Raw genomic sequence first — 17406 nt, 5'->3', positions numbered from 1 at the left:
CTCAATCACCTGACAGAAGTTTGTATAGTGTTAGTCAATCAAAGTGACAACTTTAATTGAGTACTTCACCAACTATTCTGCAATATACAAAACAGCAGTAGATTGGGATGGTGGTGGGCGGTAGAATTCCCTGGCAAATTGTCGCAAGCAAGAGCAGATAGCTGAATATTTCATTAGCAAATTCGAACTTAATTTCTGCAGACATCTTCCTTCAAATCCATTGTAGTGGAGCTGAATGAGATAGCAGAAGAGCACCTGTCACAGTGTCATGTATTGACTGCTTTTTGACTCGTAGATTGTTAAGCTTAAGGCTGCTGAAAGCCAGCAAGGAGGCTCCAAGGTAGGAAGTCACAATGCAGAGAGCTAGCAGAAGTGTTAGCTTAGGTTACCAGAGGCCAACAGTTATGAGTAGAACTGCGCAAACAGTGGTCCCAACTCACGAGAGACCTCAGGGTTGGATGAAGTGATGTCAGAGACTGTTGTTGCTAGCTACAGTAGAAAAAGCAGTGACATTAAGCTTCCAGCCAGGTTATGGTGCTACCAAATTTGGGGTTTTAGTGTAAAAGCCAGGAATATCTCTGACTACAGAGTAGGGGAAGGGAAGCCATCTGAATGTGGTCAACCAGGATAACTCTGGAGGTGAAGAGTTGCACATCATTTTGGCTGATGCCTGTAAAATGCTGCTGGGTTTGCTGCTGACTACAGAGAGAGAAACAGGGCACAGCTGCAATCCTTTTAAAAACCCTAGATTTTCATATTCAAGGGAGTTCTCAGTCAGATTGTTAGGTGCCCACAGTGTGTCGCTTGTCACCAGCTTCTGGTAAATTCCAAGAACTATGTTTTCTCACTTGGAATGATGATCTTAAAGTTAATACTTTACAGTGCAACTAGTGATTGCTACTTCTGTTAGCTCTCGCCCCCAGGGACTCAATACTGACATCTGTTGTGCAGCCATTCACTTCATTTGCTTTTCTAGCGCTTAGAATTAGCATGCAATGTAGCAGTTTCTCTGAAGGAAATAAATAAGTTTATTCAGACACTGAGTCCCTAGAGTCACGTGCACGTACCGTACAGAGTTCCAAAATCTGCGCCTCTCAATATTACCCTGTAAGTGTGCTTGGCACTGATCCAAGCACTTAACCTGCCATCACTGGAAGTTTGTCTTTCTGAAATTTCTTCGAATATCGTCGAAATTGCAGACTGACCTGTAATCCTCACTTTCCCCCCTTTGTCCTATGCTAGGACAAAACAACTGCACACATAATCAACATGATTTCCACCACAAAAAGTCACTAATGAAAAGCTATCCCAAACAGTGCCTTTCACACTAGGGACATACTCGTTAGAATCTTCCCTCTCCCGCCCACCCCTCCCCACTTATATATACATACTATGATCCTGCAGCAGGCAATTACATGGGTTGGCCATTTGAGGATGACACACTTCAGTGAGCATGAATGAAGTCAAATTCAGCAACCCACAGGATCCAAAGCAACTGCATTGGTATCTACTAGACTTTCGCAGAATTAGATACAATAAGCATTCTGCGTGTGCATAAGTGCCACATTCAGACCTTTGGTCTAAAGACATGTTAGCAGATCTGTTAGAAAAAAGGAGAAGAGGTACACCAGCACATAAAGACAAATCCCTCTGATGGCTGGGATCAGGTGACAGAACTATTTTAGGTTAAATGTCATAAAAAAAGCGGGAGTGTTAAAAATAAAGTAAGTGACCTGAGATTTTAGTTCATTTTGAAAATCTTAGTAATTGGCAAGAAATTGGTTACTTGTCTGCCTGAGTCTCGTATAACCACTGGGAAAGAGAATCTTGAAACTAAGTGCTTATAAATTATTTGCATATTACAATGGGGTCAAGGGGTGGGCACCATTTATGCCAAGATGGTCATCTTTGGTTGGCATGTGCAGGTTTATGGGTTGCATATTACCAGCTCCCCAGTGGTCACAGAATCAGAAGGGTTCAGTTAATAGTATAATCATTTATTCAATAAGATGCTTGTACAGTCACTGATAGTGGTGACTCAGTGCTGTGTAACAGACACCCAGGCGGCAGCTGCTAGCGTACCATGATGTACAGCAGCATGTTTGGCTGCAGTAGCATGTGGATGCTGGGCAAGAGAGCTGCTTCAGCAAAGCAGCAGCAGCTGGTGACGTTGCAGACATGAGACTGATGTCAGCAGGCAGCAGACACATGCTCTAGGCAGCCAGCAGCTCTGGCACTCATTCAGGCTTGTGGCACACTGGTGTAGGCCTGGTACCCAGGTTCTCGTGGAGATGTCCAGAGAGTGGACAAAGTCACCCTGGAAGTGGTCCCATTTTGGTGGTGCTGGCTCGAGTCCTGAAATCGTCAGATCTAGCAGTGGCTCACAGACCAGCAGTTAGTGGGCAATGCGGCTAGACATAGACAGAGCTGGTCCACAGTGGACTGATGGCTAATGTGGAATATTTCTTGACATTGGCAACAGTTGAAGAAAAGGTACTGCTGGGGTCTGAGTGGGGAGTATTCAGAGAGGCACTGCCCAACTTTATGCAACAGAGGCCCACCTTCAATCACTTAGGGGACCAAGACAGCAGTGAGGCACTCAGGTAGCTAGCTTGCCCGCTTCGCCACGGGTGGTGAAGCCAGGAAGGAAGATTTGGTCCCCGAAATTACTGCTGCTGCTATACGTGTGAATTGCTTAAAATGACATAGTACTGTTTGCACTGTTTGACACTCTTATTTACAATTTCCATATTGGCTTTCTTTTCTTCCTTGCTGATTCTGTCACAAGTTGTATAGGAAGTGGTACACTGTTCAGATCTTAGGGGTTGCTTACTGGGTCTGTATGTAATGGGCTGGAAGTTTGGAAGAGCAGATGGTTCTTCACCGTCGATAGACATAGGTTACGCAAGTGAAGTACAGGATCGAGATGGTACCCAGAGATGAGATTCCTGTGCTGGCACTTGTTGTGGTACTGCTGAGTATGTCTGAACACTTACAGATGCACCACTTGTATGTGGCTGTAAGCTTGTGAGAGAACAGAGTATGTTGGAATCCAATGGATTGTTCAGGCATGTCTGGTTCCTAGATGGCAGTATTTCGAGGGGGTTGATGGATGCTTGCAGAAGTGGATATGTCAGGTTCAGAGCCATAGCCCCAGTTGTTGTTGCTAGAAGCCAAAAGGTCGCCCCAAGCATATTGCACTTTGACCCATCCAGCAGTATCCCACTGTTTGTAGCTTTGAAGACCCCTCCTCATATCAATATCAAGTGATAATGACAGCAACTCAGTTAATACCCAGTGAGGTACTGTCTTCTGGAAATGTGGTCTTATTGTGAGGATGTCCTTCCACACTGATCCCCCTAGAATCAACTCTATCTCACATGCTTGTGTGACAGTTTTGGCCACCATAACTTTTCTAATGCCACCCCATGTGTCGACTGTGAGTTACACCCACTCCTAATCTTTCTTCTAAATCTACAATCAGAAAATACTTGGAGCTATACTTAGTTACCCTGCATTTATCTGACACAAAAAAAGGAAGAAAGAAAAAAAAAAAGAAAAAAACAACAACCCATGACCCCACATCGTCAGAGAAGAAACAAATTCCCAAAATTACTACGCACCAGATACAGATCAAATAAATGCACATTATAACATCTAAATTAACATCTCGAGCAAAATACACTCAAATAATAAGATGCCTAAACAGATTCTTCATCAAAGAAAGCACTTAATAAAGCCAAAAATGTACAGTAAAATATCCCTTCCTTTTGCATCGGCTTAACATAAAGTCTGACCACATAGCACATAATGTCGCATACATTGTACAGGCACAGTCTGCTGTACTTGTTGAACTGTAGTGTTTTAGGAAAAGTTGTAAAAAATGTGTCAGTAAGCGACAAATGTGACAAAATCAAATAATTATGGAATGTTGTTTAGAGAGAAGCAGGGAAAGAAACAGTCGTAGATGGAGCTATTTCTGTTAGAGAGACTAGAAGTTCATGTGAAGCAGATATTTTTAATAACTACCTTTTAAAAAATAGGTTAGAAAATTGGCCAAGAAGTTCAGAAGAGAAAGTATCCTGTATAGTATAGTGTACTGAAGAAGCAATACAGAGAAAATAGTGAACTGAAATGTTTCACAGTTTCTCATTCAAAATAAGGAATATTGTAACATCTTAAAAAAAAAAAAAAAAAACAACTTCATGTGAAGTTGGTATCATCTCCAACAAGACATTAAAAACTTGTGGCCTTGTAATAAGTAGTATTCTCAGTCACATGTTCAGTGGAAAGAAGTCCTATATACTGAATGTGGAGTGAGAATATGCAATCCACTGCATGTCATTACAACACTGCTAGCTTAGAAGTTGTGTCATTGGAAAGAAGGATGACTTAGTGAGCAAGAACAAGCCACAGTTGGTACTCAACAGATGTGTCAATGGTTTTTGTCAAGTTGTAGTTACAATTATATTCAATTCTTTTGATTTGCTTACACATGTGCCATAGCCCCATTTTACAATGCTATTAGAAGATACATTTATTTACAGTACACTTTATGAAAACAGGGCCATTGTCGGATAACATTTTAATTTGACCTAAGAATGAGTGTATTTTTTAACGTTTGGTTGTTTGGGAAGAGATTTTATTGAAATTACTGGATGTCTGACTCATGCAGTTAATTTTAAATGTTTAGATTATCACATAAATTGGGTAGGTCAATTTAGCATTTTAAGAAGTTTTATTCTTAAGTTTAGAATGAATTTTGCTGTCTGACTGATAATGAATCTGTTTGGACAACCAGCCATTTCTGCTCACTGTCTCGTCAGTCTTCAAAGTGAGTAATATTAGTCATCACTGGGATACATATGTGTCCATCATGTATCTTCCAGTACAAATTTAACAGTTATGTGTAAATCACACCACCCTGAGATGAGTTGCTACTCATAATTGGAATGAATGTCGTTTCCTCTTCAAAGCTGTGGATCAGTTGTTGGCAGTGACACACATTATTTGCAAAGTCAATTGAAAAGGTAATTGAACATTTTTTGCACAACATGAAACAGCAAAGCAAATGACAACACTATCCATCTCGGCTCGCAAAGTAACAGCAGTGTTTTACGTAGCTAATACCACATTTAGTACCCACAACATTTTTATTTGAGTGATATGTGGTACAGTGTTCTTAGAGGTTTTAGCAGTGTCTGATTTACATGTGAAATTTTCATGGGAACTGGTGCAACATTGCAGAAAGTCAAATCAAAACACCTTTCAGCTGTCTAAATTTCCAGATTGTTAGTTTATTGAGCAACCAATTTTGGCAATATATTATGACATCTTCAGGCCCCATTCCCAACCTGAAGGAAGATGGCCAGCTCTGGCAGAGTCAAAATAGAGGCCAGCATTCCTACAATCATCAAGGTGATTTGATTTGATAGTCTGTACTGATCAGCCGAGGTCCTACAACCATTTGTATAAAGATGAACATACAGAAACTTGGTGCATCGTTTGTGACAACTTTTGATGTTTTCTAAGAAGCTTTAGGAGGTAATGCCCTGGATTGAGCATAGTGTTGTGAATGATTCACCCATTTTAAAATGAAGGATTCACCCAATTAAAAAGCAGTTGTCAATCAGTTGAAGGTGACCCTTGATCAAGAAGGCCCTAGACTTCAACTGGTAACATTCACATTCATAAAAATTCATGATCCAGTGCAATGTCATTAAACTCTTAGAGAACTTAAAGAAGAGACTTGTTTCTTAGTTGGTTCACTTTCAAAACATGATGTGAGAAAATTGGATAAAAGAGACTGCAGTTGCAACAAGACTATTCTTGATTCTTTTTCTGCCTGCTGATTGAACCTAATCATTTCTTGTGTTCTGTATAAAAAAGATAGATGCCTTTCCTTTCTGAGCCACCTTGCTCATTGCACCTCATTCCATGTGACTTTCTCTTGCTTCCAAAATAGAAATCTGTGCTGAAAGATCACTGTTTTGCCACTAGTGATGACATTTATCAGAAGTCATATGCACGGAAGGATCCAAAGAACCTTCCATGACTGTATGTGCATGGATAGAGGAGGGAATTAAGAGGAGTACTTTGATGGAAACAAGAATTAAAATGTTGTATGTCAAATGTTATTAAAAAGTCATTTATCTTTTGAACAGACAATGTACAATATCACCTGAAGTAGAAACAGAGTAAGATGATGTACTTAAATCACTGGACCAGTATTTGGATAAAGCAAAGTTCCTGAGCAAAGTTTTCTGTTATTTATATAAATCACTTCAGATAAATGCTGGGTTGTTCCTACAACAAGACATCACCTTTAACGAACTAAGAGGGTGTTCTTTCACTAGCAGCCTTCATGTTATGATACATTAAACTCCCTCTCTCCCTCCTGCTTACTGGCAAAGGTGGCATACTTGTATTCTGGAGGGTGATAGTTCAAACCCTGTCTGGTGATCCTGATCTAGGTCTTACATAATTTCCCTAAATCGCTTAAGACAAATTCTGTGATGGTCTGTTTGAAAGGCCACATTTGATTCCCTTCTCCATTCTGAGCTTACGTTCCATCTCTGATAATCTCGTCGTGCATGGGAAATTACACCCTGATCTTCCTGCCTTCCTTGCTCCCACCCTTTCTCGTAAGCAGATCATGTCATAAAGCATTGTACATATTGTAATAAGATTATTGTTCTTTTAGAAATTCTGTCACTGAATGGGTGACAGTTATTCATTTTAATAATTTCATTTTTAATGTTTCTTCATTTATGACATGCACAAAGTTGGTTGAGCAAATGAACTGTGTAGTTCTCTCTGTTATGATTAAGAGCTAAGTGTATACATCTGAATGATTTATTTTTCATTTACAGAGACTGCAATAAACATCGGCTACTCGTGTCAGTTATTGACAGATGAGATGGCAGATACCTTCATTGTGGATGCCCATATCTATGATGAAGTGGAGACACAGCTTTTGAAATTCAAAGATACTGTGCAAAGCAGCACCAACCTTATAGCTGGCGATAACAGCAACCATCATGCACCAGATGGGGTACAGCTGCAGAATCAAACATTGGCATTAGGCAATCGTCATCGTCAACCTGATAGTGCAGTCAGCGTGGTCACTTTCAGGTGGGACCGTCACAGGTTAGCGTAATTGACGACAGAGAGACTAGGCCTCGATGGACCTCGGAAAAGTTGATTCGACGTTCAGAAATCATGTCACTGCTTGACTGTGCATATGGCTGCCGAATTAGTGTCTGTTTGTGAGATCTCGTGGAAACTGTGTCCGTATTAGTGTATATCAGCACTGCTTTTTGTAATCTGCTTTTTAATGGCAATTTAACTGCACAAGCTGGATTATATCTCTCTTCCTATGCATGTTTTGTTTGTTAGTTTCAGGAACATTTGTCTTAAGAGTTTCAGCATGTTAACTCATGTTGCAAAAAGCATGTTATGAGCAGAATAGTAAATTAACAGCACACTATATCTTAGTAGCTAGTTACAGTGTTACAGTTGTTCCTTTGCATAAGAAAATTAGCTGTGTGACATTCAGTGGAACTGGCAATATATGAGGAACAGAACTGAGCAAGTTAGAAATATTGGCATGAGAATGAGTAAAAGCTATTCATAAACATTATTTTGATATTCGCAGTGAAGGGGAGGGGGGGAGGGAGATAATCACCAAGAGGTAACAAGAGTTTCATGACAAACTTTAAAATGATAAGGGGAGGGGGATATTCATTTATGTTTTGATCACTGTTGAATGTGTTGTGTTTTTATTCATTTCACTTTGCAAGGATATTCAGCAAAATAACAAATTACAGAATGAAAAAAAAGGAAGAGAATGATATTAGAGTACTTATTTACTGAGTCCTGCACTTCGATCAATTGTAGAATTAGGGATAAGTGAAAAAACAGAGGTTTCTTTACATTTGAATATGTAGATTCTTCATTATGAGCAAATTCCAGTGGGTATCTGTACTGAGAGGCTTAACCCTGTCTATCACTTCCATAGTGAGACTTCATAATCGCTACAAACTTTGTCTTGCTGTCTCTGTGCTGTTTGCGGTCTTTTTTTTGTTTATGGCTTTTGCCCATGAGAGAGAAACGGTCATATTGAAAAGCTAGAGATTTGTGGTCTTTCAGGGAACAATGCGACACTGTGGTTAGCACATTGGACTTGCATTAAGGATGACAATGGTTCAGATCCACATGTGGTCACCCATAATTTGGTTTTCCACAATTTCCCTAAATCTCTTAGGGCAAATGCTGGAGTGGTTCCTTTGAAAGGGCTTGGCCGATTCCCTTCTCCAGCCTTGCAGCATTTAGAGCTTATGCTCTATCTATAATGACATCAATGTTGACAGCGTGTTAAATCCTAATCTTCCTTCCTTCCTGTCATTTGGTTCATAGCATTGCTTTGATAAGCCATTTTCAGTGAGTGATGAGTAACTTCTTACTTTGTCTTTGTCATTCCGTAATGACTATTATCAGTAATACTTTAGATCAGAAATGTAAGGACTATGGTATGAAGATTAGAATCTCCAAAACGAAAGTAATGTCAGTGGGAAAGAAATATAAACGGATTGAGTGCCAAATAGGAGGAACAAAGTTAGAACAGGTGGACAGTTTCAAGTACTTAGGATGCATATTCTCACAGGATGGCAACATAGTGAAAGAACTGGAAGCGAGGTGTAGCAAAGCTAATGCAGTGAGCGCTCAGTTACGATCTACTCTCTTCTGCAAGAAGGAAGTCAGTACCAAGACTAAGTTATCTGTGCACCGTTCAATCTTTCGACCAACTTTGTTGTGTGGGAGCGAAAGCTGGGTGGATTCAGGTTACCTTATCAACAAGGTTGAGGTTACGGATATGAAAGTAGCTAGGATGATTGCAGGCACTAGTAGATGGGAACAATGGCAGGAGGGTGTCCACAATGAGGAAATCAAAGAAAAACTGGGAATGAATTCTATAGATGTAGCAGTCAGGGCGAACAGGCTTAGATGGTGGGGTCATGTTACACGCATGGGAGAAGCAAGGTTACCCAAGAGACTCATGGATTCAGCAGTAGAGGGTAGGAGGAGTCGGGGCAGACTGAGGAGAAGGTACCTGGATTCGGTTAAGAATGATTTTGAAGTAATAGGTTTAACATCAGAAGAGGCACCAATGTTAGCACTGAATAGGGGATCATGGAGGAACTGTATAAGGGGGGCTATGCTCCAGACTGAACACTGAAAGGCATAATCAGTCTTAAATGATGATGATGATGATGATGATGATGATGATGATGATTTGGTATTGCCCTATTTCATTGAAGTAACTTGTTCACCTTTAACTGGCCATTAATTCTGTGTTGCAGGAAAACAGGATAGGTTAGCATTTACTTTCATTATAATTTTGGAACCTGTGTGGTATATGTCCAATGAGAAATAACAGCTAACCAGAAATAAAATTATAATTTAAATGTTCATTTAATGTTGAGCCTTGTGCAACAATATATTTTAATGAAGGTTAGTAACATTTTGAAGGATTTATTCTGCATCCAGTTGTGTATCATGGCCCTAATATAGTTTCTGCAGATATATTTAAATATGCTTTACTGAAAAAGTAAAGTTGTCTTGTATGTGGTGATCATGATAGTGTGGATTATCTTTCCTCACTCAACAGAATTTACTGAAGCTGACGTATTCATCATGAGAGAAATCGGCAACTGTAGTGATATTTAGAACAGTTTCAAAATATTATGATTTTTCAGTCCCATTTGCACATTTTTGTATGATATGACTAATTTTGATCTCCCTGGATCATCTTCAGATCTTTGTAGCTACATCAGCAAACTGTTATGCCTGTATTGAAACTACACGTCAGACTAGAATGCAATGGAATTGTGCCTTATGACGCTCTATCTCAAAGTCAGTCAGTTGACCATCATTACCGTGCAAACATTTTGAAAAGGTTGTGTGAGAAAATGTGAAAAAGAAGACTACAGTTGTTGCATAACAGCTCCTTGTTCCTTGACACTGACAACATGCCTCCACCACTTAGATTTCATAGTTTGCAAATTTTGTACCAGAAATCAGATGACTGTCCTCTAATCACTCTACTACTTGTGACTTTGTTGTTTCCAGAGTTAATATGAGTGCAGAAAAGGTGCTGTTTGGACACCACCAGTAATATTAATGACAACTGTGATTAGAGGATTGCGGTACCTTGAAGCAGTAAACATTAGCAAGTAAAATAAAAGTGTTGTTTATAAAAATGTAGCATATTTTTGAACAGACCTCATATATAGCAGTTAACAGCTGATATACTGGGATTTTTCAGTAGTAGAAATTAATTTATAGATGAACTTCTATGCAAACATAATAAAATAAATAGTTTGAATAATAACAGATAATCAGTCAGACTAGACCCATGAATAATACACAGATAATCAGTCAGACTAGCCTCATACTCGGGGACTGAGTATAGGGAGCAGATGTGGGAATCGTACATCACCATACTAGACAAGGTCATAGTGTTTTGCTGTTGCCTTCTTGTGACCTGTTGTGAAGCGAAGTGTTGTGTGTATCTGTGTTGAATGTGTGACTGATAAGTGCTTGTATAGTGTAGTGTTGGGTTTATGTCGTTTTAGATTAAGGTAAGGGAGAGGGTGAAATCCAGTGCCGGCACATATCCTGTTCCTCTCAAATATCTCAAAGGTGGCCGCCGAGCTAAATGACCTCATGTGATGGGTGATACACCATCAGTGTCACATACTCACATTTCATGAGGCACTGTGGAGAAGTTTGGAATTTAATCCATGACTTTGCACAAAGACCGTTGGTTGGGAACTTTATGTAACCACCTCTCAACCCCTTGCTGTCCAGATACTGGAAGTGAAAATTTTTCACCATTGGGATTAGAACTGGCTTACATCAGTGTGTAGCTAGACTGCATAGGCATGCATTAGCAACCTCAACTATGAAGATGAAGATGTATACAGATAATAGACAACATAAAAACTGACAAATTGCCTGTTGGCTTCTTTCTCGGGTTGTTCGGTCGACGTTCGTCTGATGATTTTTGTGACGTTTCACCAGCAAAAGTGGCTGGCATTGTCAGAGTTTCACATTCCATTGCTGTTGGTGGACAGGAGCTGAGCTTGTGGCTGCAGACTATATATACCTGGCATGCCAATGTCCAAAGGCTTCTCTGCAGTCATTTCCAGTGTGGTTCTCCTCTTGCTACCTGCAACGGTCATTCACTGCAACACGGCAAGCCAGGATCCATTTACCTTGAGGCTTTCTTTTTCTTGTTGAAGCTGTTCTCGTGTTCATTTCTATAGCCTCTCTGAACAAGCAGGTGTGATAACACTTCTCTACAGCCAGAACTTCCATGTCAGTAAACTTTACTATGTGGGTGGTCTAGCACAGTTTGTGCTCTGCGACAGCTGATTTCTCCACCTGCCCAAACTTGCAGTGTTGCTTGTATTCTTTGATCCTGGTGGCATTGATTGGTTGTCCTGTCATTAAAACATAACTTTTCTGCTTGTGCATGGTATGTGGTATATTCCCGACATTGCAAGTGGGGTCCCTTTTCTCATTTGCCGATCTAAGACACACTCTGATCTTCTTTGTCGGTTTGTAAATAGTCTTTATTCCGTGTTTGCACAATATATGGCTGATTCTGTCCATCACTCTGAGAATGTATGGCAAAAATGCCATACCTGACATTCCTTTTTCTCAAGTGTAACTTTGCTCTGGATCAGGTGGTGGTTTGATAGTTTGTGCAGGTATTGGTCAATATTTGTCAGTTTTTGATACTTGGTGTGTCCCAGATTTTCACCATCCCTTGTGACCAGCACATATAGAAAGGGTAGTTTTTTGTCCTTTTCTACTTCCATGGTGAATTTTATGTTGCCCTGGAGGCGGTTCAAGTGTCTTAAGAAGTCTCCGAGCTGTTCCTCACCATGATTCCACACAATGAAGGTACCATTGATGTATCGTGTATCACATCTTAGGCTTATGAGGTGCCAAGTAAAGTGCCTGTGCTTCAGAATGTTCCATAAAAAAAGTTGCCCGCCACTGGACTAAGAGGACTACCTATGGTGACGCCTTCCAGCTGTTCATGGAAGTTGCCATTCCATGTAAAATAGCTGGTGGTGAGACAGGCATGAAAGAGCTTTGTGATGTCTTACGGGGAAAATGGAACCGATATGCTCCAGAATGTCACTCAGTGGCACTTCAGTAAACAAAGAAACATCATCAGAGCTGAGCAGGATTTCATTTGGTGCAAGTTTTAGTTTCTTCAGCTTCCCAACGAAATGTCCTGAGTCCTTTATGAATGTCCTTTATGCAGCTGGAGCAGAGAGCTTAGTGTTCTGTCAGTTTGTGTGTCGGTGGGCCAGGAGCGCTAACACTTGGTCTTAGTGGAACATTATTCTTATGAATGTTAGGTAATCCATACAGCCAAGGTGGTATGGCTTGTGTGTTGTGCAGGTTCTTCTGTATGTTCACCTGCAGAAAAGATGCTTTGCCTAGCTGATTCATATTCCATGTGGTACACTGCGTTGGATCAGTGCTTAGGTTTTGGTATGTCATTGAATCTATTAGGTCCATGATTTTCTGATCATAATCTCATTATGACAGTCACATTTCCTTTATCAGTGGACTGTACTAATGTACTCTTGTCGACATTAAGATTCATAATAGCTTGTACTTCTTTCTTCAGGTTGCAAGCTTGTGATTTTGCTCTGCACAGTATCCCGCTGTTTCAGTGCATATTTCTTCAGTTTTTCCACAAGGAAGGCTCCAAATGACCACTTCAGTATTAGTAATGATGTCCTCCATAGGTATAGTTCTGGGGATGATAGCTAAATTCCCTCCTTTTTGAATGACAGACTTTTCCTGTTCAGTCAGTAGTCAGTCTGTGAGGTTGACCACTGTGAATGACACATCAGGAATTTCCGTTACAGTCTGCATCCGGAATCTTGCGAACTTTTTCTTCTGTCACTCAGTGCAGTGCTCAAATCCATCCTGCATGCTTTTGTGATTGATGCTGTTGATCTTTTCCCAGGTGTCTCAAAGCATTCCGCTACTTAGTTGTTAGAAAATATCCAAAAGTTCCTCATCTGTTCTTGCCAAGTATCTCTGTGTTGCATGAATTCACTCGTGAAGAGAAGTGCATTCATTTCTGTCACAGATATGAAGCGCTTGGGTGGTGGCAAACAAGCTTACATTTAAAGAACTTCAGTGCAGCACCTTCATCCCGGCACTGCAACAGAAAGGCAAGGGACATCAGTCACGCATTCTTCTTCCATCGTTGACCAAGACATCAGTACGGTCTGCAAATCTTCTCCCTGTGGTGCCATAATACAAAACATTGTTTTCATGGCCAGTTGTTGACAAACTGTCTGTTGACTTCTGTCTCAGGTTCTTCGGCCGATGTTCATATGATGATTTTTCTGATGTTTCGTCACCACGAGTGGCTGGCACTGTCAGTTTCACCTTCCATGGCTAGTGATGGACTGGAGCAGAGCTCACAGCCACAGATTATATGTACCTGGCTTCTCCGCCGTTATTTCCAGTGCAGTTCTCCTCTTACTACCTGCAACAGTTGTTCGCTGTAGCACAAGAAGCCAGGAGCCATTTACCTTGAGGCTTTTTTCTTTATTGTTGAAGCTTTTCTCATGTTTGTGTATTTCTGTAGCTTCTCTGAACAAGCAGGTATGATAGCTCTTCTCTACAGCCAGAACTTCCATGTATTCTGTGATCCTGGTGTTGATTGATTGTTTAGTCATTCCAACACAAACGTTTCCACATGTGCACGATACGTGGTGTATTCCCAACATTACAAGCGGGTCCATTTTCTCCTTTGCCAATCAGAGACCCTCTTTGGCCTTCTTTGTTGATTTGTAAATAGTCTTTGCATCACGTCTCCTCAGTTGGCAGACGTACAGAGGAACCTGTGCAACACATAAGCGCTACCACCTTGGCTGTAGGGAATACCTAAGTTCCATAAGAGTAATGTTCCACTAAGACCAAGTGTTAGCATTCCTGGCTCACCGACAAATAAACTGGCAAAACACTTGGCCTCTCTGCTCCAGCCGCATGCAAGGAAGACTTACCCATTCGTAAAGGACTTAGGACATTTGAGAAGCTGAAGAAACTAAAACTTGCCCTAAACAACATCCTGGTCGGCTGTGTTGTTGTTTGTTTACTGAAGTGCCACTCAGTGACACAATGGAGCACATCAGTTCCATTTTCCCACGAGACATCACAAAGCTCTTCCATGCCTGTCTCACTACGAGCTATTTCACATGGAACAGCAACTTCTACAAACAGCTGGAAGGTGTCACCAGGGGTAGCCAACTTCTTCATGGAACATTTTGAAGCACATGCACTGGACTCGGCATTCATAAGCCTAAGGTGTGGTGCAGATATGTCAATGGTACCTTTGTTGTTTGGAGCCATGGTGAGGTACAGCTTGAAGACTTCCTAAGAAACTTCAACAGCCTCCATGCCGACATAAAATTTACCATGGAAGTATAAAAAGACAAAAAACTACCCCTGTAGATGTGTTGGTCACAAGGGATGGTGAAAACCTGGGACACACTGTGTATCGAAAACTGATGCACATGAACAGATAACTGCACAAACTATAAAACCATCACACGAGCCAGAATATAGGCATGATTAATATGCTAACAACATGAGCAAGACAAATATGAGAGCCGCAGTACCTGAGTCACGAAATGCAACACCTGGAAAGTGTTCTGAGGAGCAATGGGTACTCTGCAAGTTATATTAGAAGTATAACAGAGTCAGACACTCGGCAAAGTGACACATAAGTTGGCTCTGAGCACTATGGGACTCAACATCTTAGGTCATAAGTCCCCTAGAACTTAGAACTACTTAAACCTAACTAACCTAAGGACATCACACACACCCATGCCCGAGGCAGGATTCGAACCTGCGACCGTAGCAGTCCCGCGGTTCCGGACTGCAGCGCCAGAACCGCTAGACCACCGCGGCCGGCTGACACATAAGAAAAAGAAATGTCAGGTGCAGACAGAATTGGTAGTATGTTGTGCAGACATGGCGTAAAGACTATTTACAAATTGCCAGAGATGATCAAAGTGTGTCTCAGATCGACAAAGGAAAAAATTGACCCACTTACAATGTGGGGAATATACCGCATACCATGCACATGCAGAAAAGTTCATGTTGAAATGACTGGATGATCAATCAACACCAGAATCGCAGAACACAAACGATATTTCAGGTTGAGAATTCAGTCATGGCAGAGCACGCTCTGTGTGAGACCATCCCTCTGCGGGTCAAGGGGTTAGAATAGGTCTGAGGTATTCCTGCCTGTCGTATGAGGCGACTAAAAGGAGTTTCACATGTTTCGGCCTTTATGTGACGGTCCCCTGTAGGATTTGACCTCCATTCTTCGAAATTTTCCCGAAGAGCGAGACAATTGGGGAAGGGCACCTTACAAGGTGCATTGTGTCTATCGTGTATTGAGATCTTTAGCCCACTTTCTCATCGTCGCATTGCTGTCCTGCCCATTCTCCATCTCTTGGGTGAGGACACCTTCCTGGGTGCGTTATCGTGGAAGCACTATGCAGTGTCGATTTCTGCGTCGACGATGACCGTGGACTACTTTGCACTGATATCCAACACGGTAGTCAGTCCATTGTGGTGGAGCCACCATGTACCCTGTTGGTTGTAGCCCCATGACCACACAGGGATCGCTCTGCTGATGCCTGCGCCGTTAACTCCCCACATATGCCAAGGGGTAGATGCCCACCCCTCTGGGGCATCGGGACTCCTGGCAGAGGCCATCCTGCCAGGTGACCTTTACTGTGGCCAGGTGGCGCCCATGGGGAGGACCCCTGGTCGGAGTGGGTGGCATCAGGGTGGATGACATGTGATGAAGCGTAGGCCATCATCTCTTGCTGGTGGTGAAACACCAGCAGTCTCATAAGCGATCACAAGCTCAATTCAATGCACAGAAGTACGGCCCTGAATTGTTCTCCTCCATGGCCACACCATGTTCCAGGGTATCATATTTCATAGAGACCTCCTCCTATATCTACATCTACATTTATACTCCGCAAGCCACCCAACAGTGTGTGGCGGAGGGCACTTTATGTGCCACTGTCATTAGCTCCCTTTTCTGTTCCAGTCGCGTATGGTTTGCGGGAAAAATGACTGTCTGAAAGCCTCTGTGCACGCTTGTATCTCTCTAATTTTACATTCGTGATCTCCTTGGGAAGTATAAGTTGGGGGAAGCAATTTATTAGATACCTCATCCAGAAACGTACCCTCTTGAAACCTGGACAGCAAGCTACACCACGATGCAGAGCGCCTCTCTTGCAGAGTCTGCCACTCGAGTTTGCTAAACATCTCCGTAACACTATCACGGTTACCAAATACCCCTGTGACGAAACGCACTGCTCTTCTTTGGATCTTGTCTATCTTCTCCGTCAACCCGATCTGGTACGGATCCCACACTGATGAGCAATACTCAAGTATAGGTCGAACAAGTGTTTTGTAAGCCACCTCCTTTGTTGATGGACCACATTTTCTAAGGTCTCTCCCAATGAATCTCAACCTAGTACCCGCCTTACCAACAATTAATTTTATGTGATCATTCCACTTCAAATCGTTCCGCACGCATACTCCCAGATATTTTACAGAAGTAACTGCTACCAGTGTTTGTTCCGCTATCATATAATCATACAATAAAGGATCCTTTCTATGTATTCGCAATACATTACATTTGTCTATGTTAAGGGTCAGTTGCCACTCCCTGCACCAAGTGCCTATCTGCTGCAGATCTTCCTGCATTTTGCTACAATTTTCTAATGCTGCAACTTCTCTGTATACTACAGCATCATCTGTGAAAAGCCGCATGGAACTTCCGACACTATCTACTAGGTCATTTATATATATTGTGAAAAGCAGTGGTCCCATAACACTCCCCTGTGGCACGCCAGAGGTTACCTTAACGTCTGTAGACGTCTCTCCATTGATAACAACATGCTGTGTTCTGTTTGCTAAAATCCTTCAATCCAGCCACACAGCTGGTCTGATATTCCGTAGGCTCTTACTTTGTTTATCGGGCGACAGTGCGGAACTGTATCGAATGCCTTCCGGAAGTCAAGGAAAATAGCATCTACCTGGGAGCCTGTATCTAATATTTTCTGGGTCTCATGAACAAATAAAGTGAGTTGGGTCTCACACGATTGCTGTTTCTGGAATCCATGTTGATTCCTACAGAGTAGATTCTGGGTTTCCATAAACGATATGATACTCGAGCAAAAAACATGTTCTAAAATTCTACAACAATTCGACGTCAGAGATATAGGTCTATAGTTTTGCGCATCTGTTCGACCCTTCTTGAAGACTGGG

General features: G+C 41.6%; 1 protein-coding gene across 2 annotated transcripts in view; it reads left to right on the top strand.

Moving 5' to 3' along the window:
- LOC126094491 (phospholipid-transporting ATPase ID) overlaps positions 1 to 17406 on the top strand; it is a 530930-nt gene that overhangs the window by 437592 nt on the left and 75932 nt on the right. The window contains exon 15 of one of the 2 annotated variants that reach the window (XM_049908899.1): positions 6873 to 7134. In XM_049908899.1, the coding sequence (XP_049764856.1) occupies positions 6873 to 7134 (262 nt within the window). Of the gene's footprint in view, positions 1 to 6872; positions 7150 to 17406 lie in introns of both variants that reach the window. The other variant, XM_049908898.1, reaches the window with a different exon arrangement.

This window comes from Schistocerca cancellata, chromosome 8 (assembly GCF_023864275.1).
Source record: "Schistocerca cancellata isolate TAMUIC-IGC-003103 chromosome 8, iqSchCanc2.1, whole genome shotgun sequence".
NCBI lineage: Eukaryota > Metazoa > Arthropoda > Insecta > Orthoptera > Acrididae > Schistocerca > Schistocerca cancellata.
Note: the sequence above shows the minus strand (reverse complement) of the source record. Positions and strands in the feature narration are given on the sequence as shown.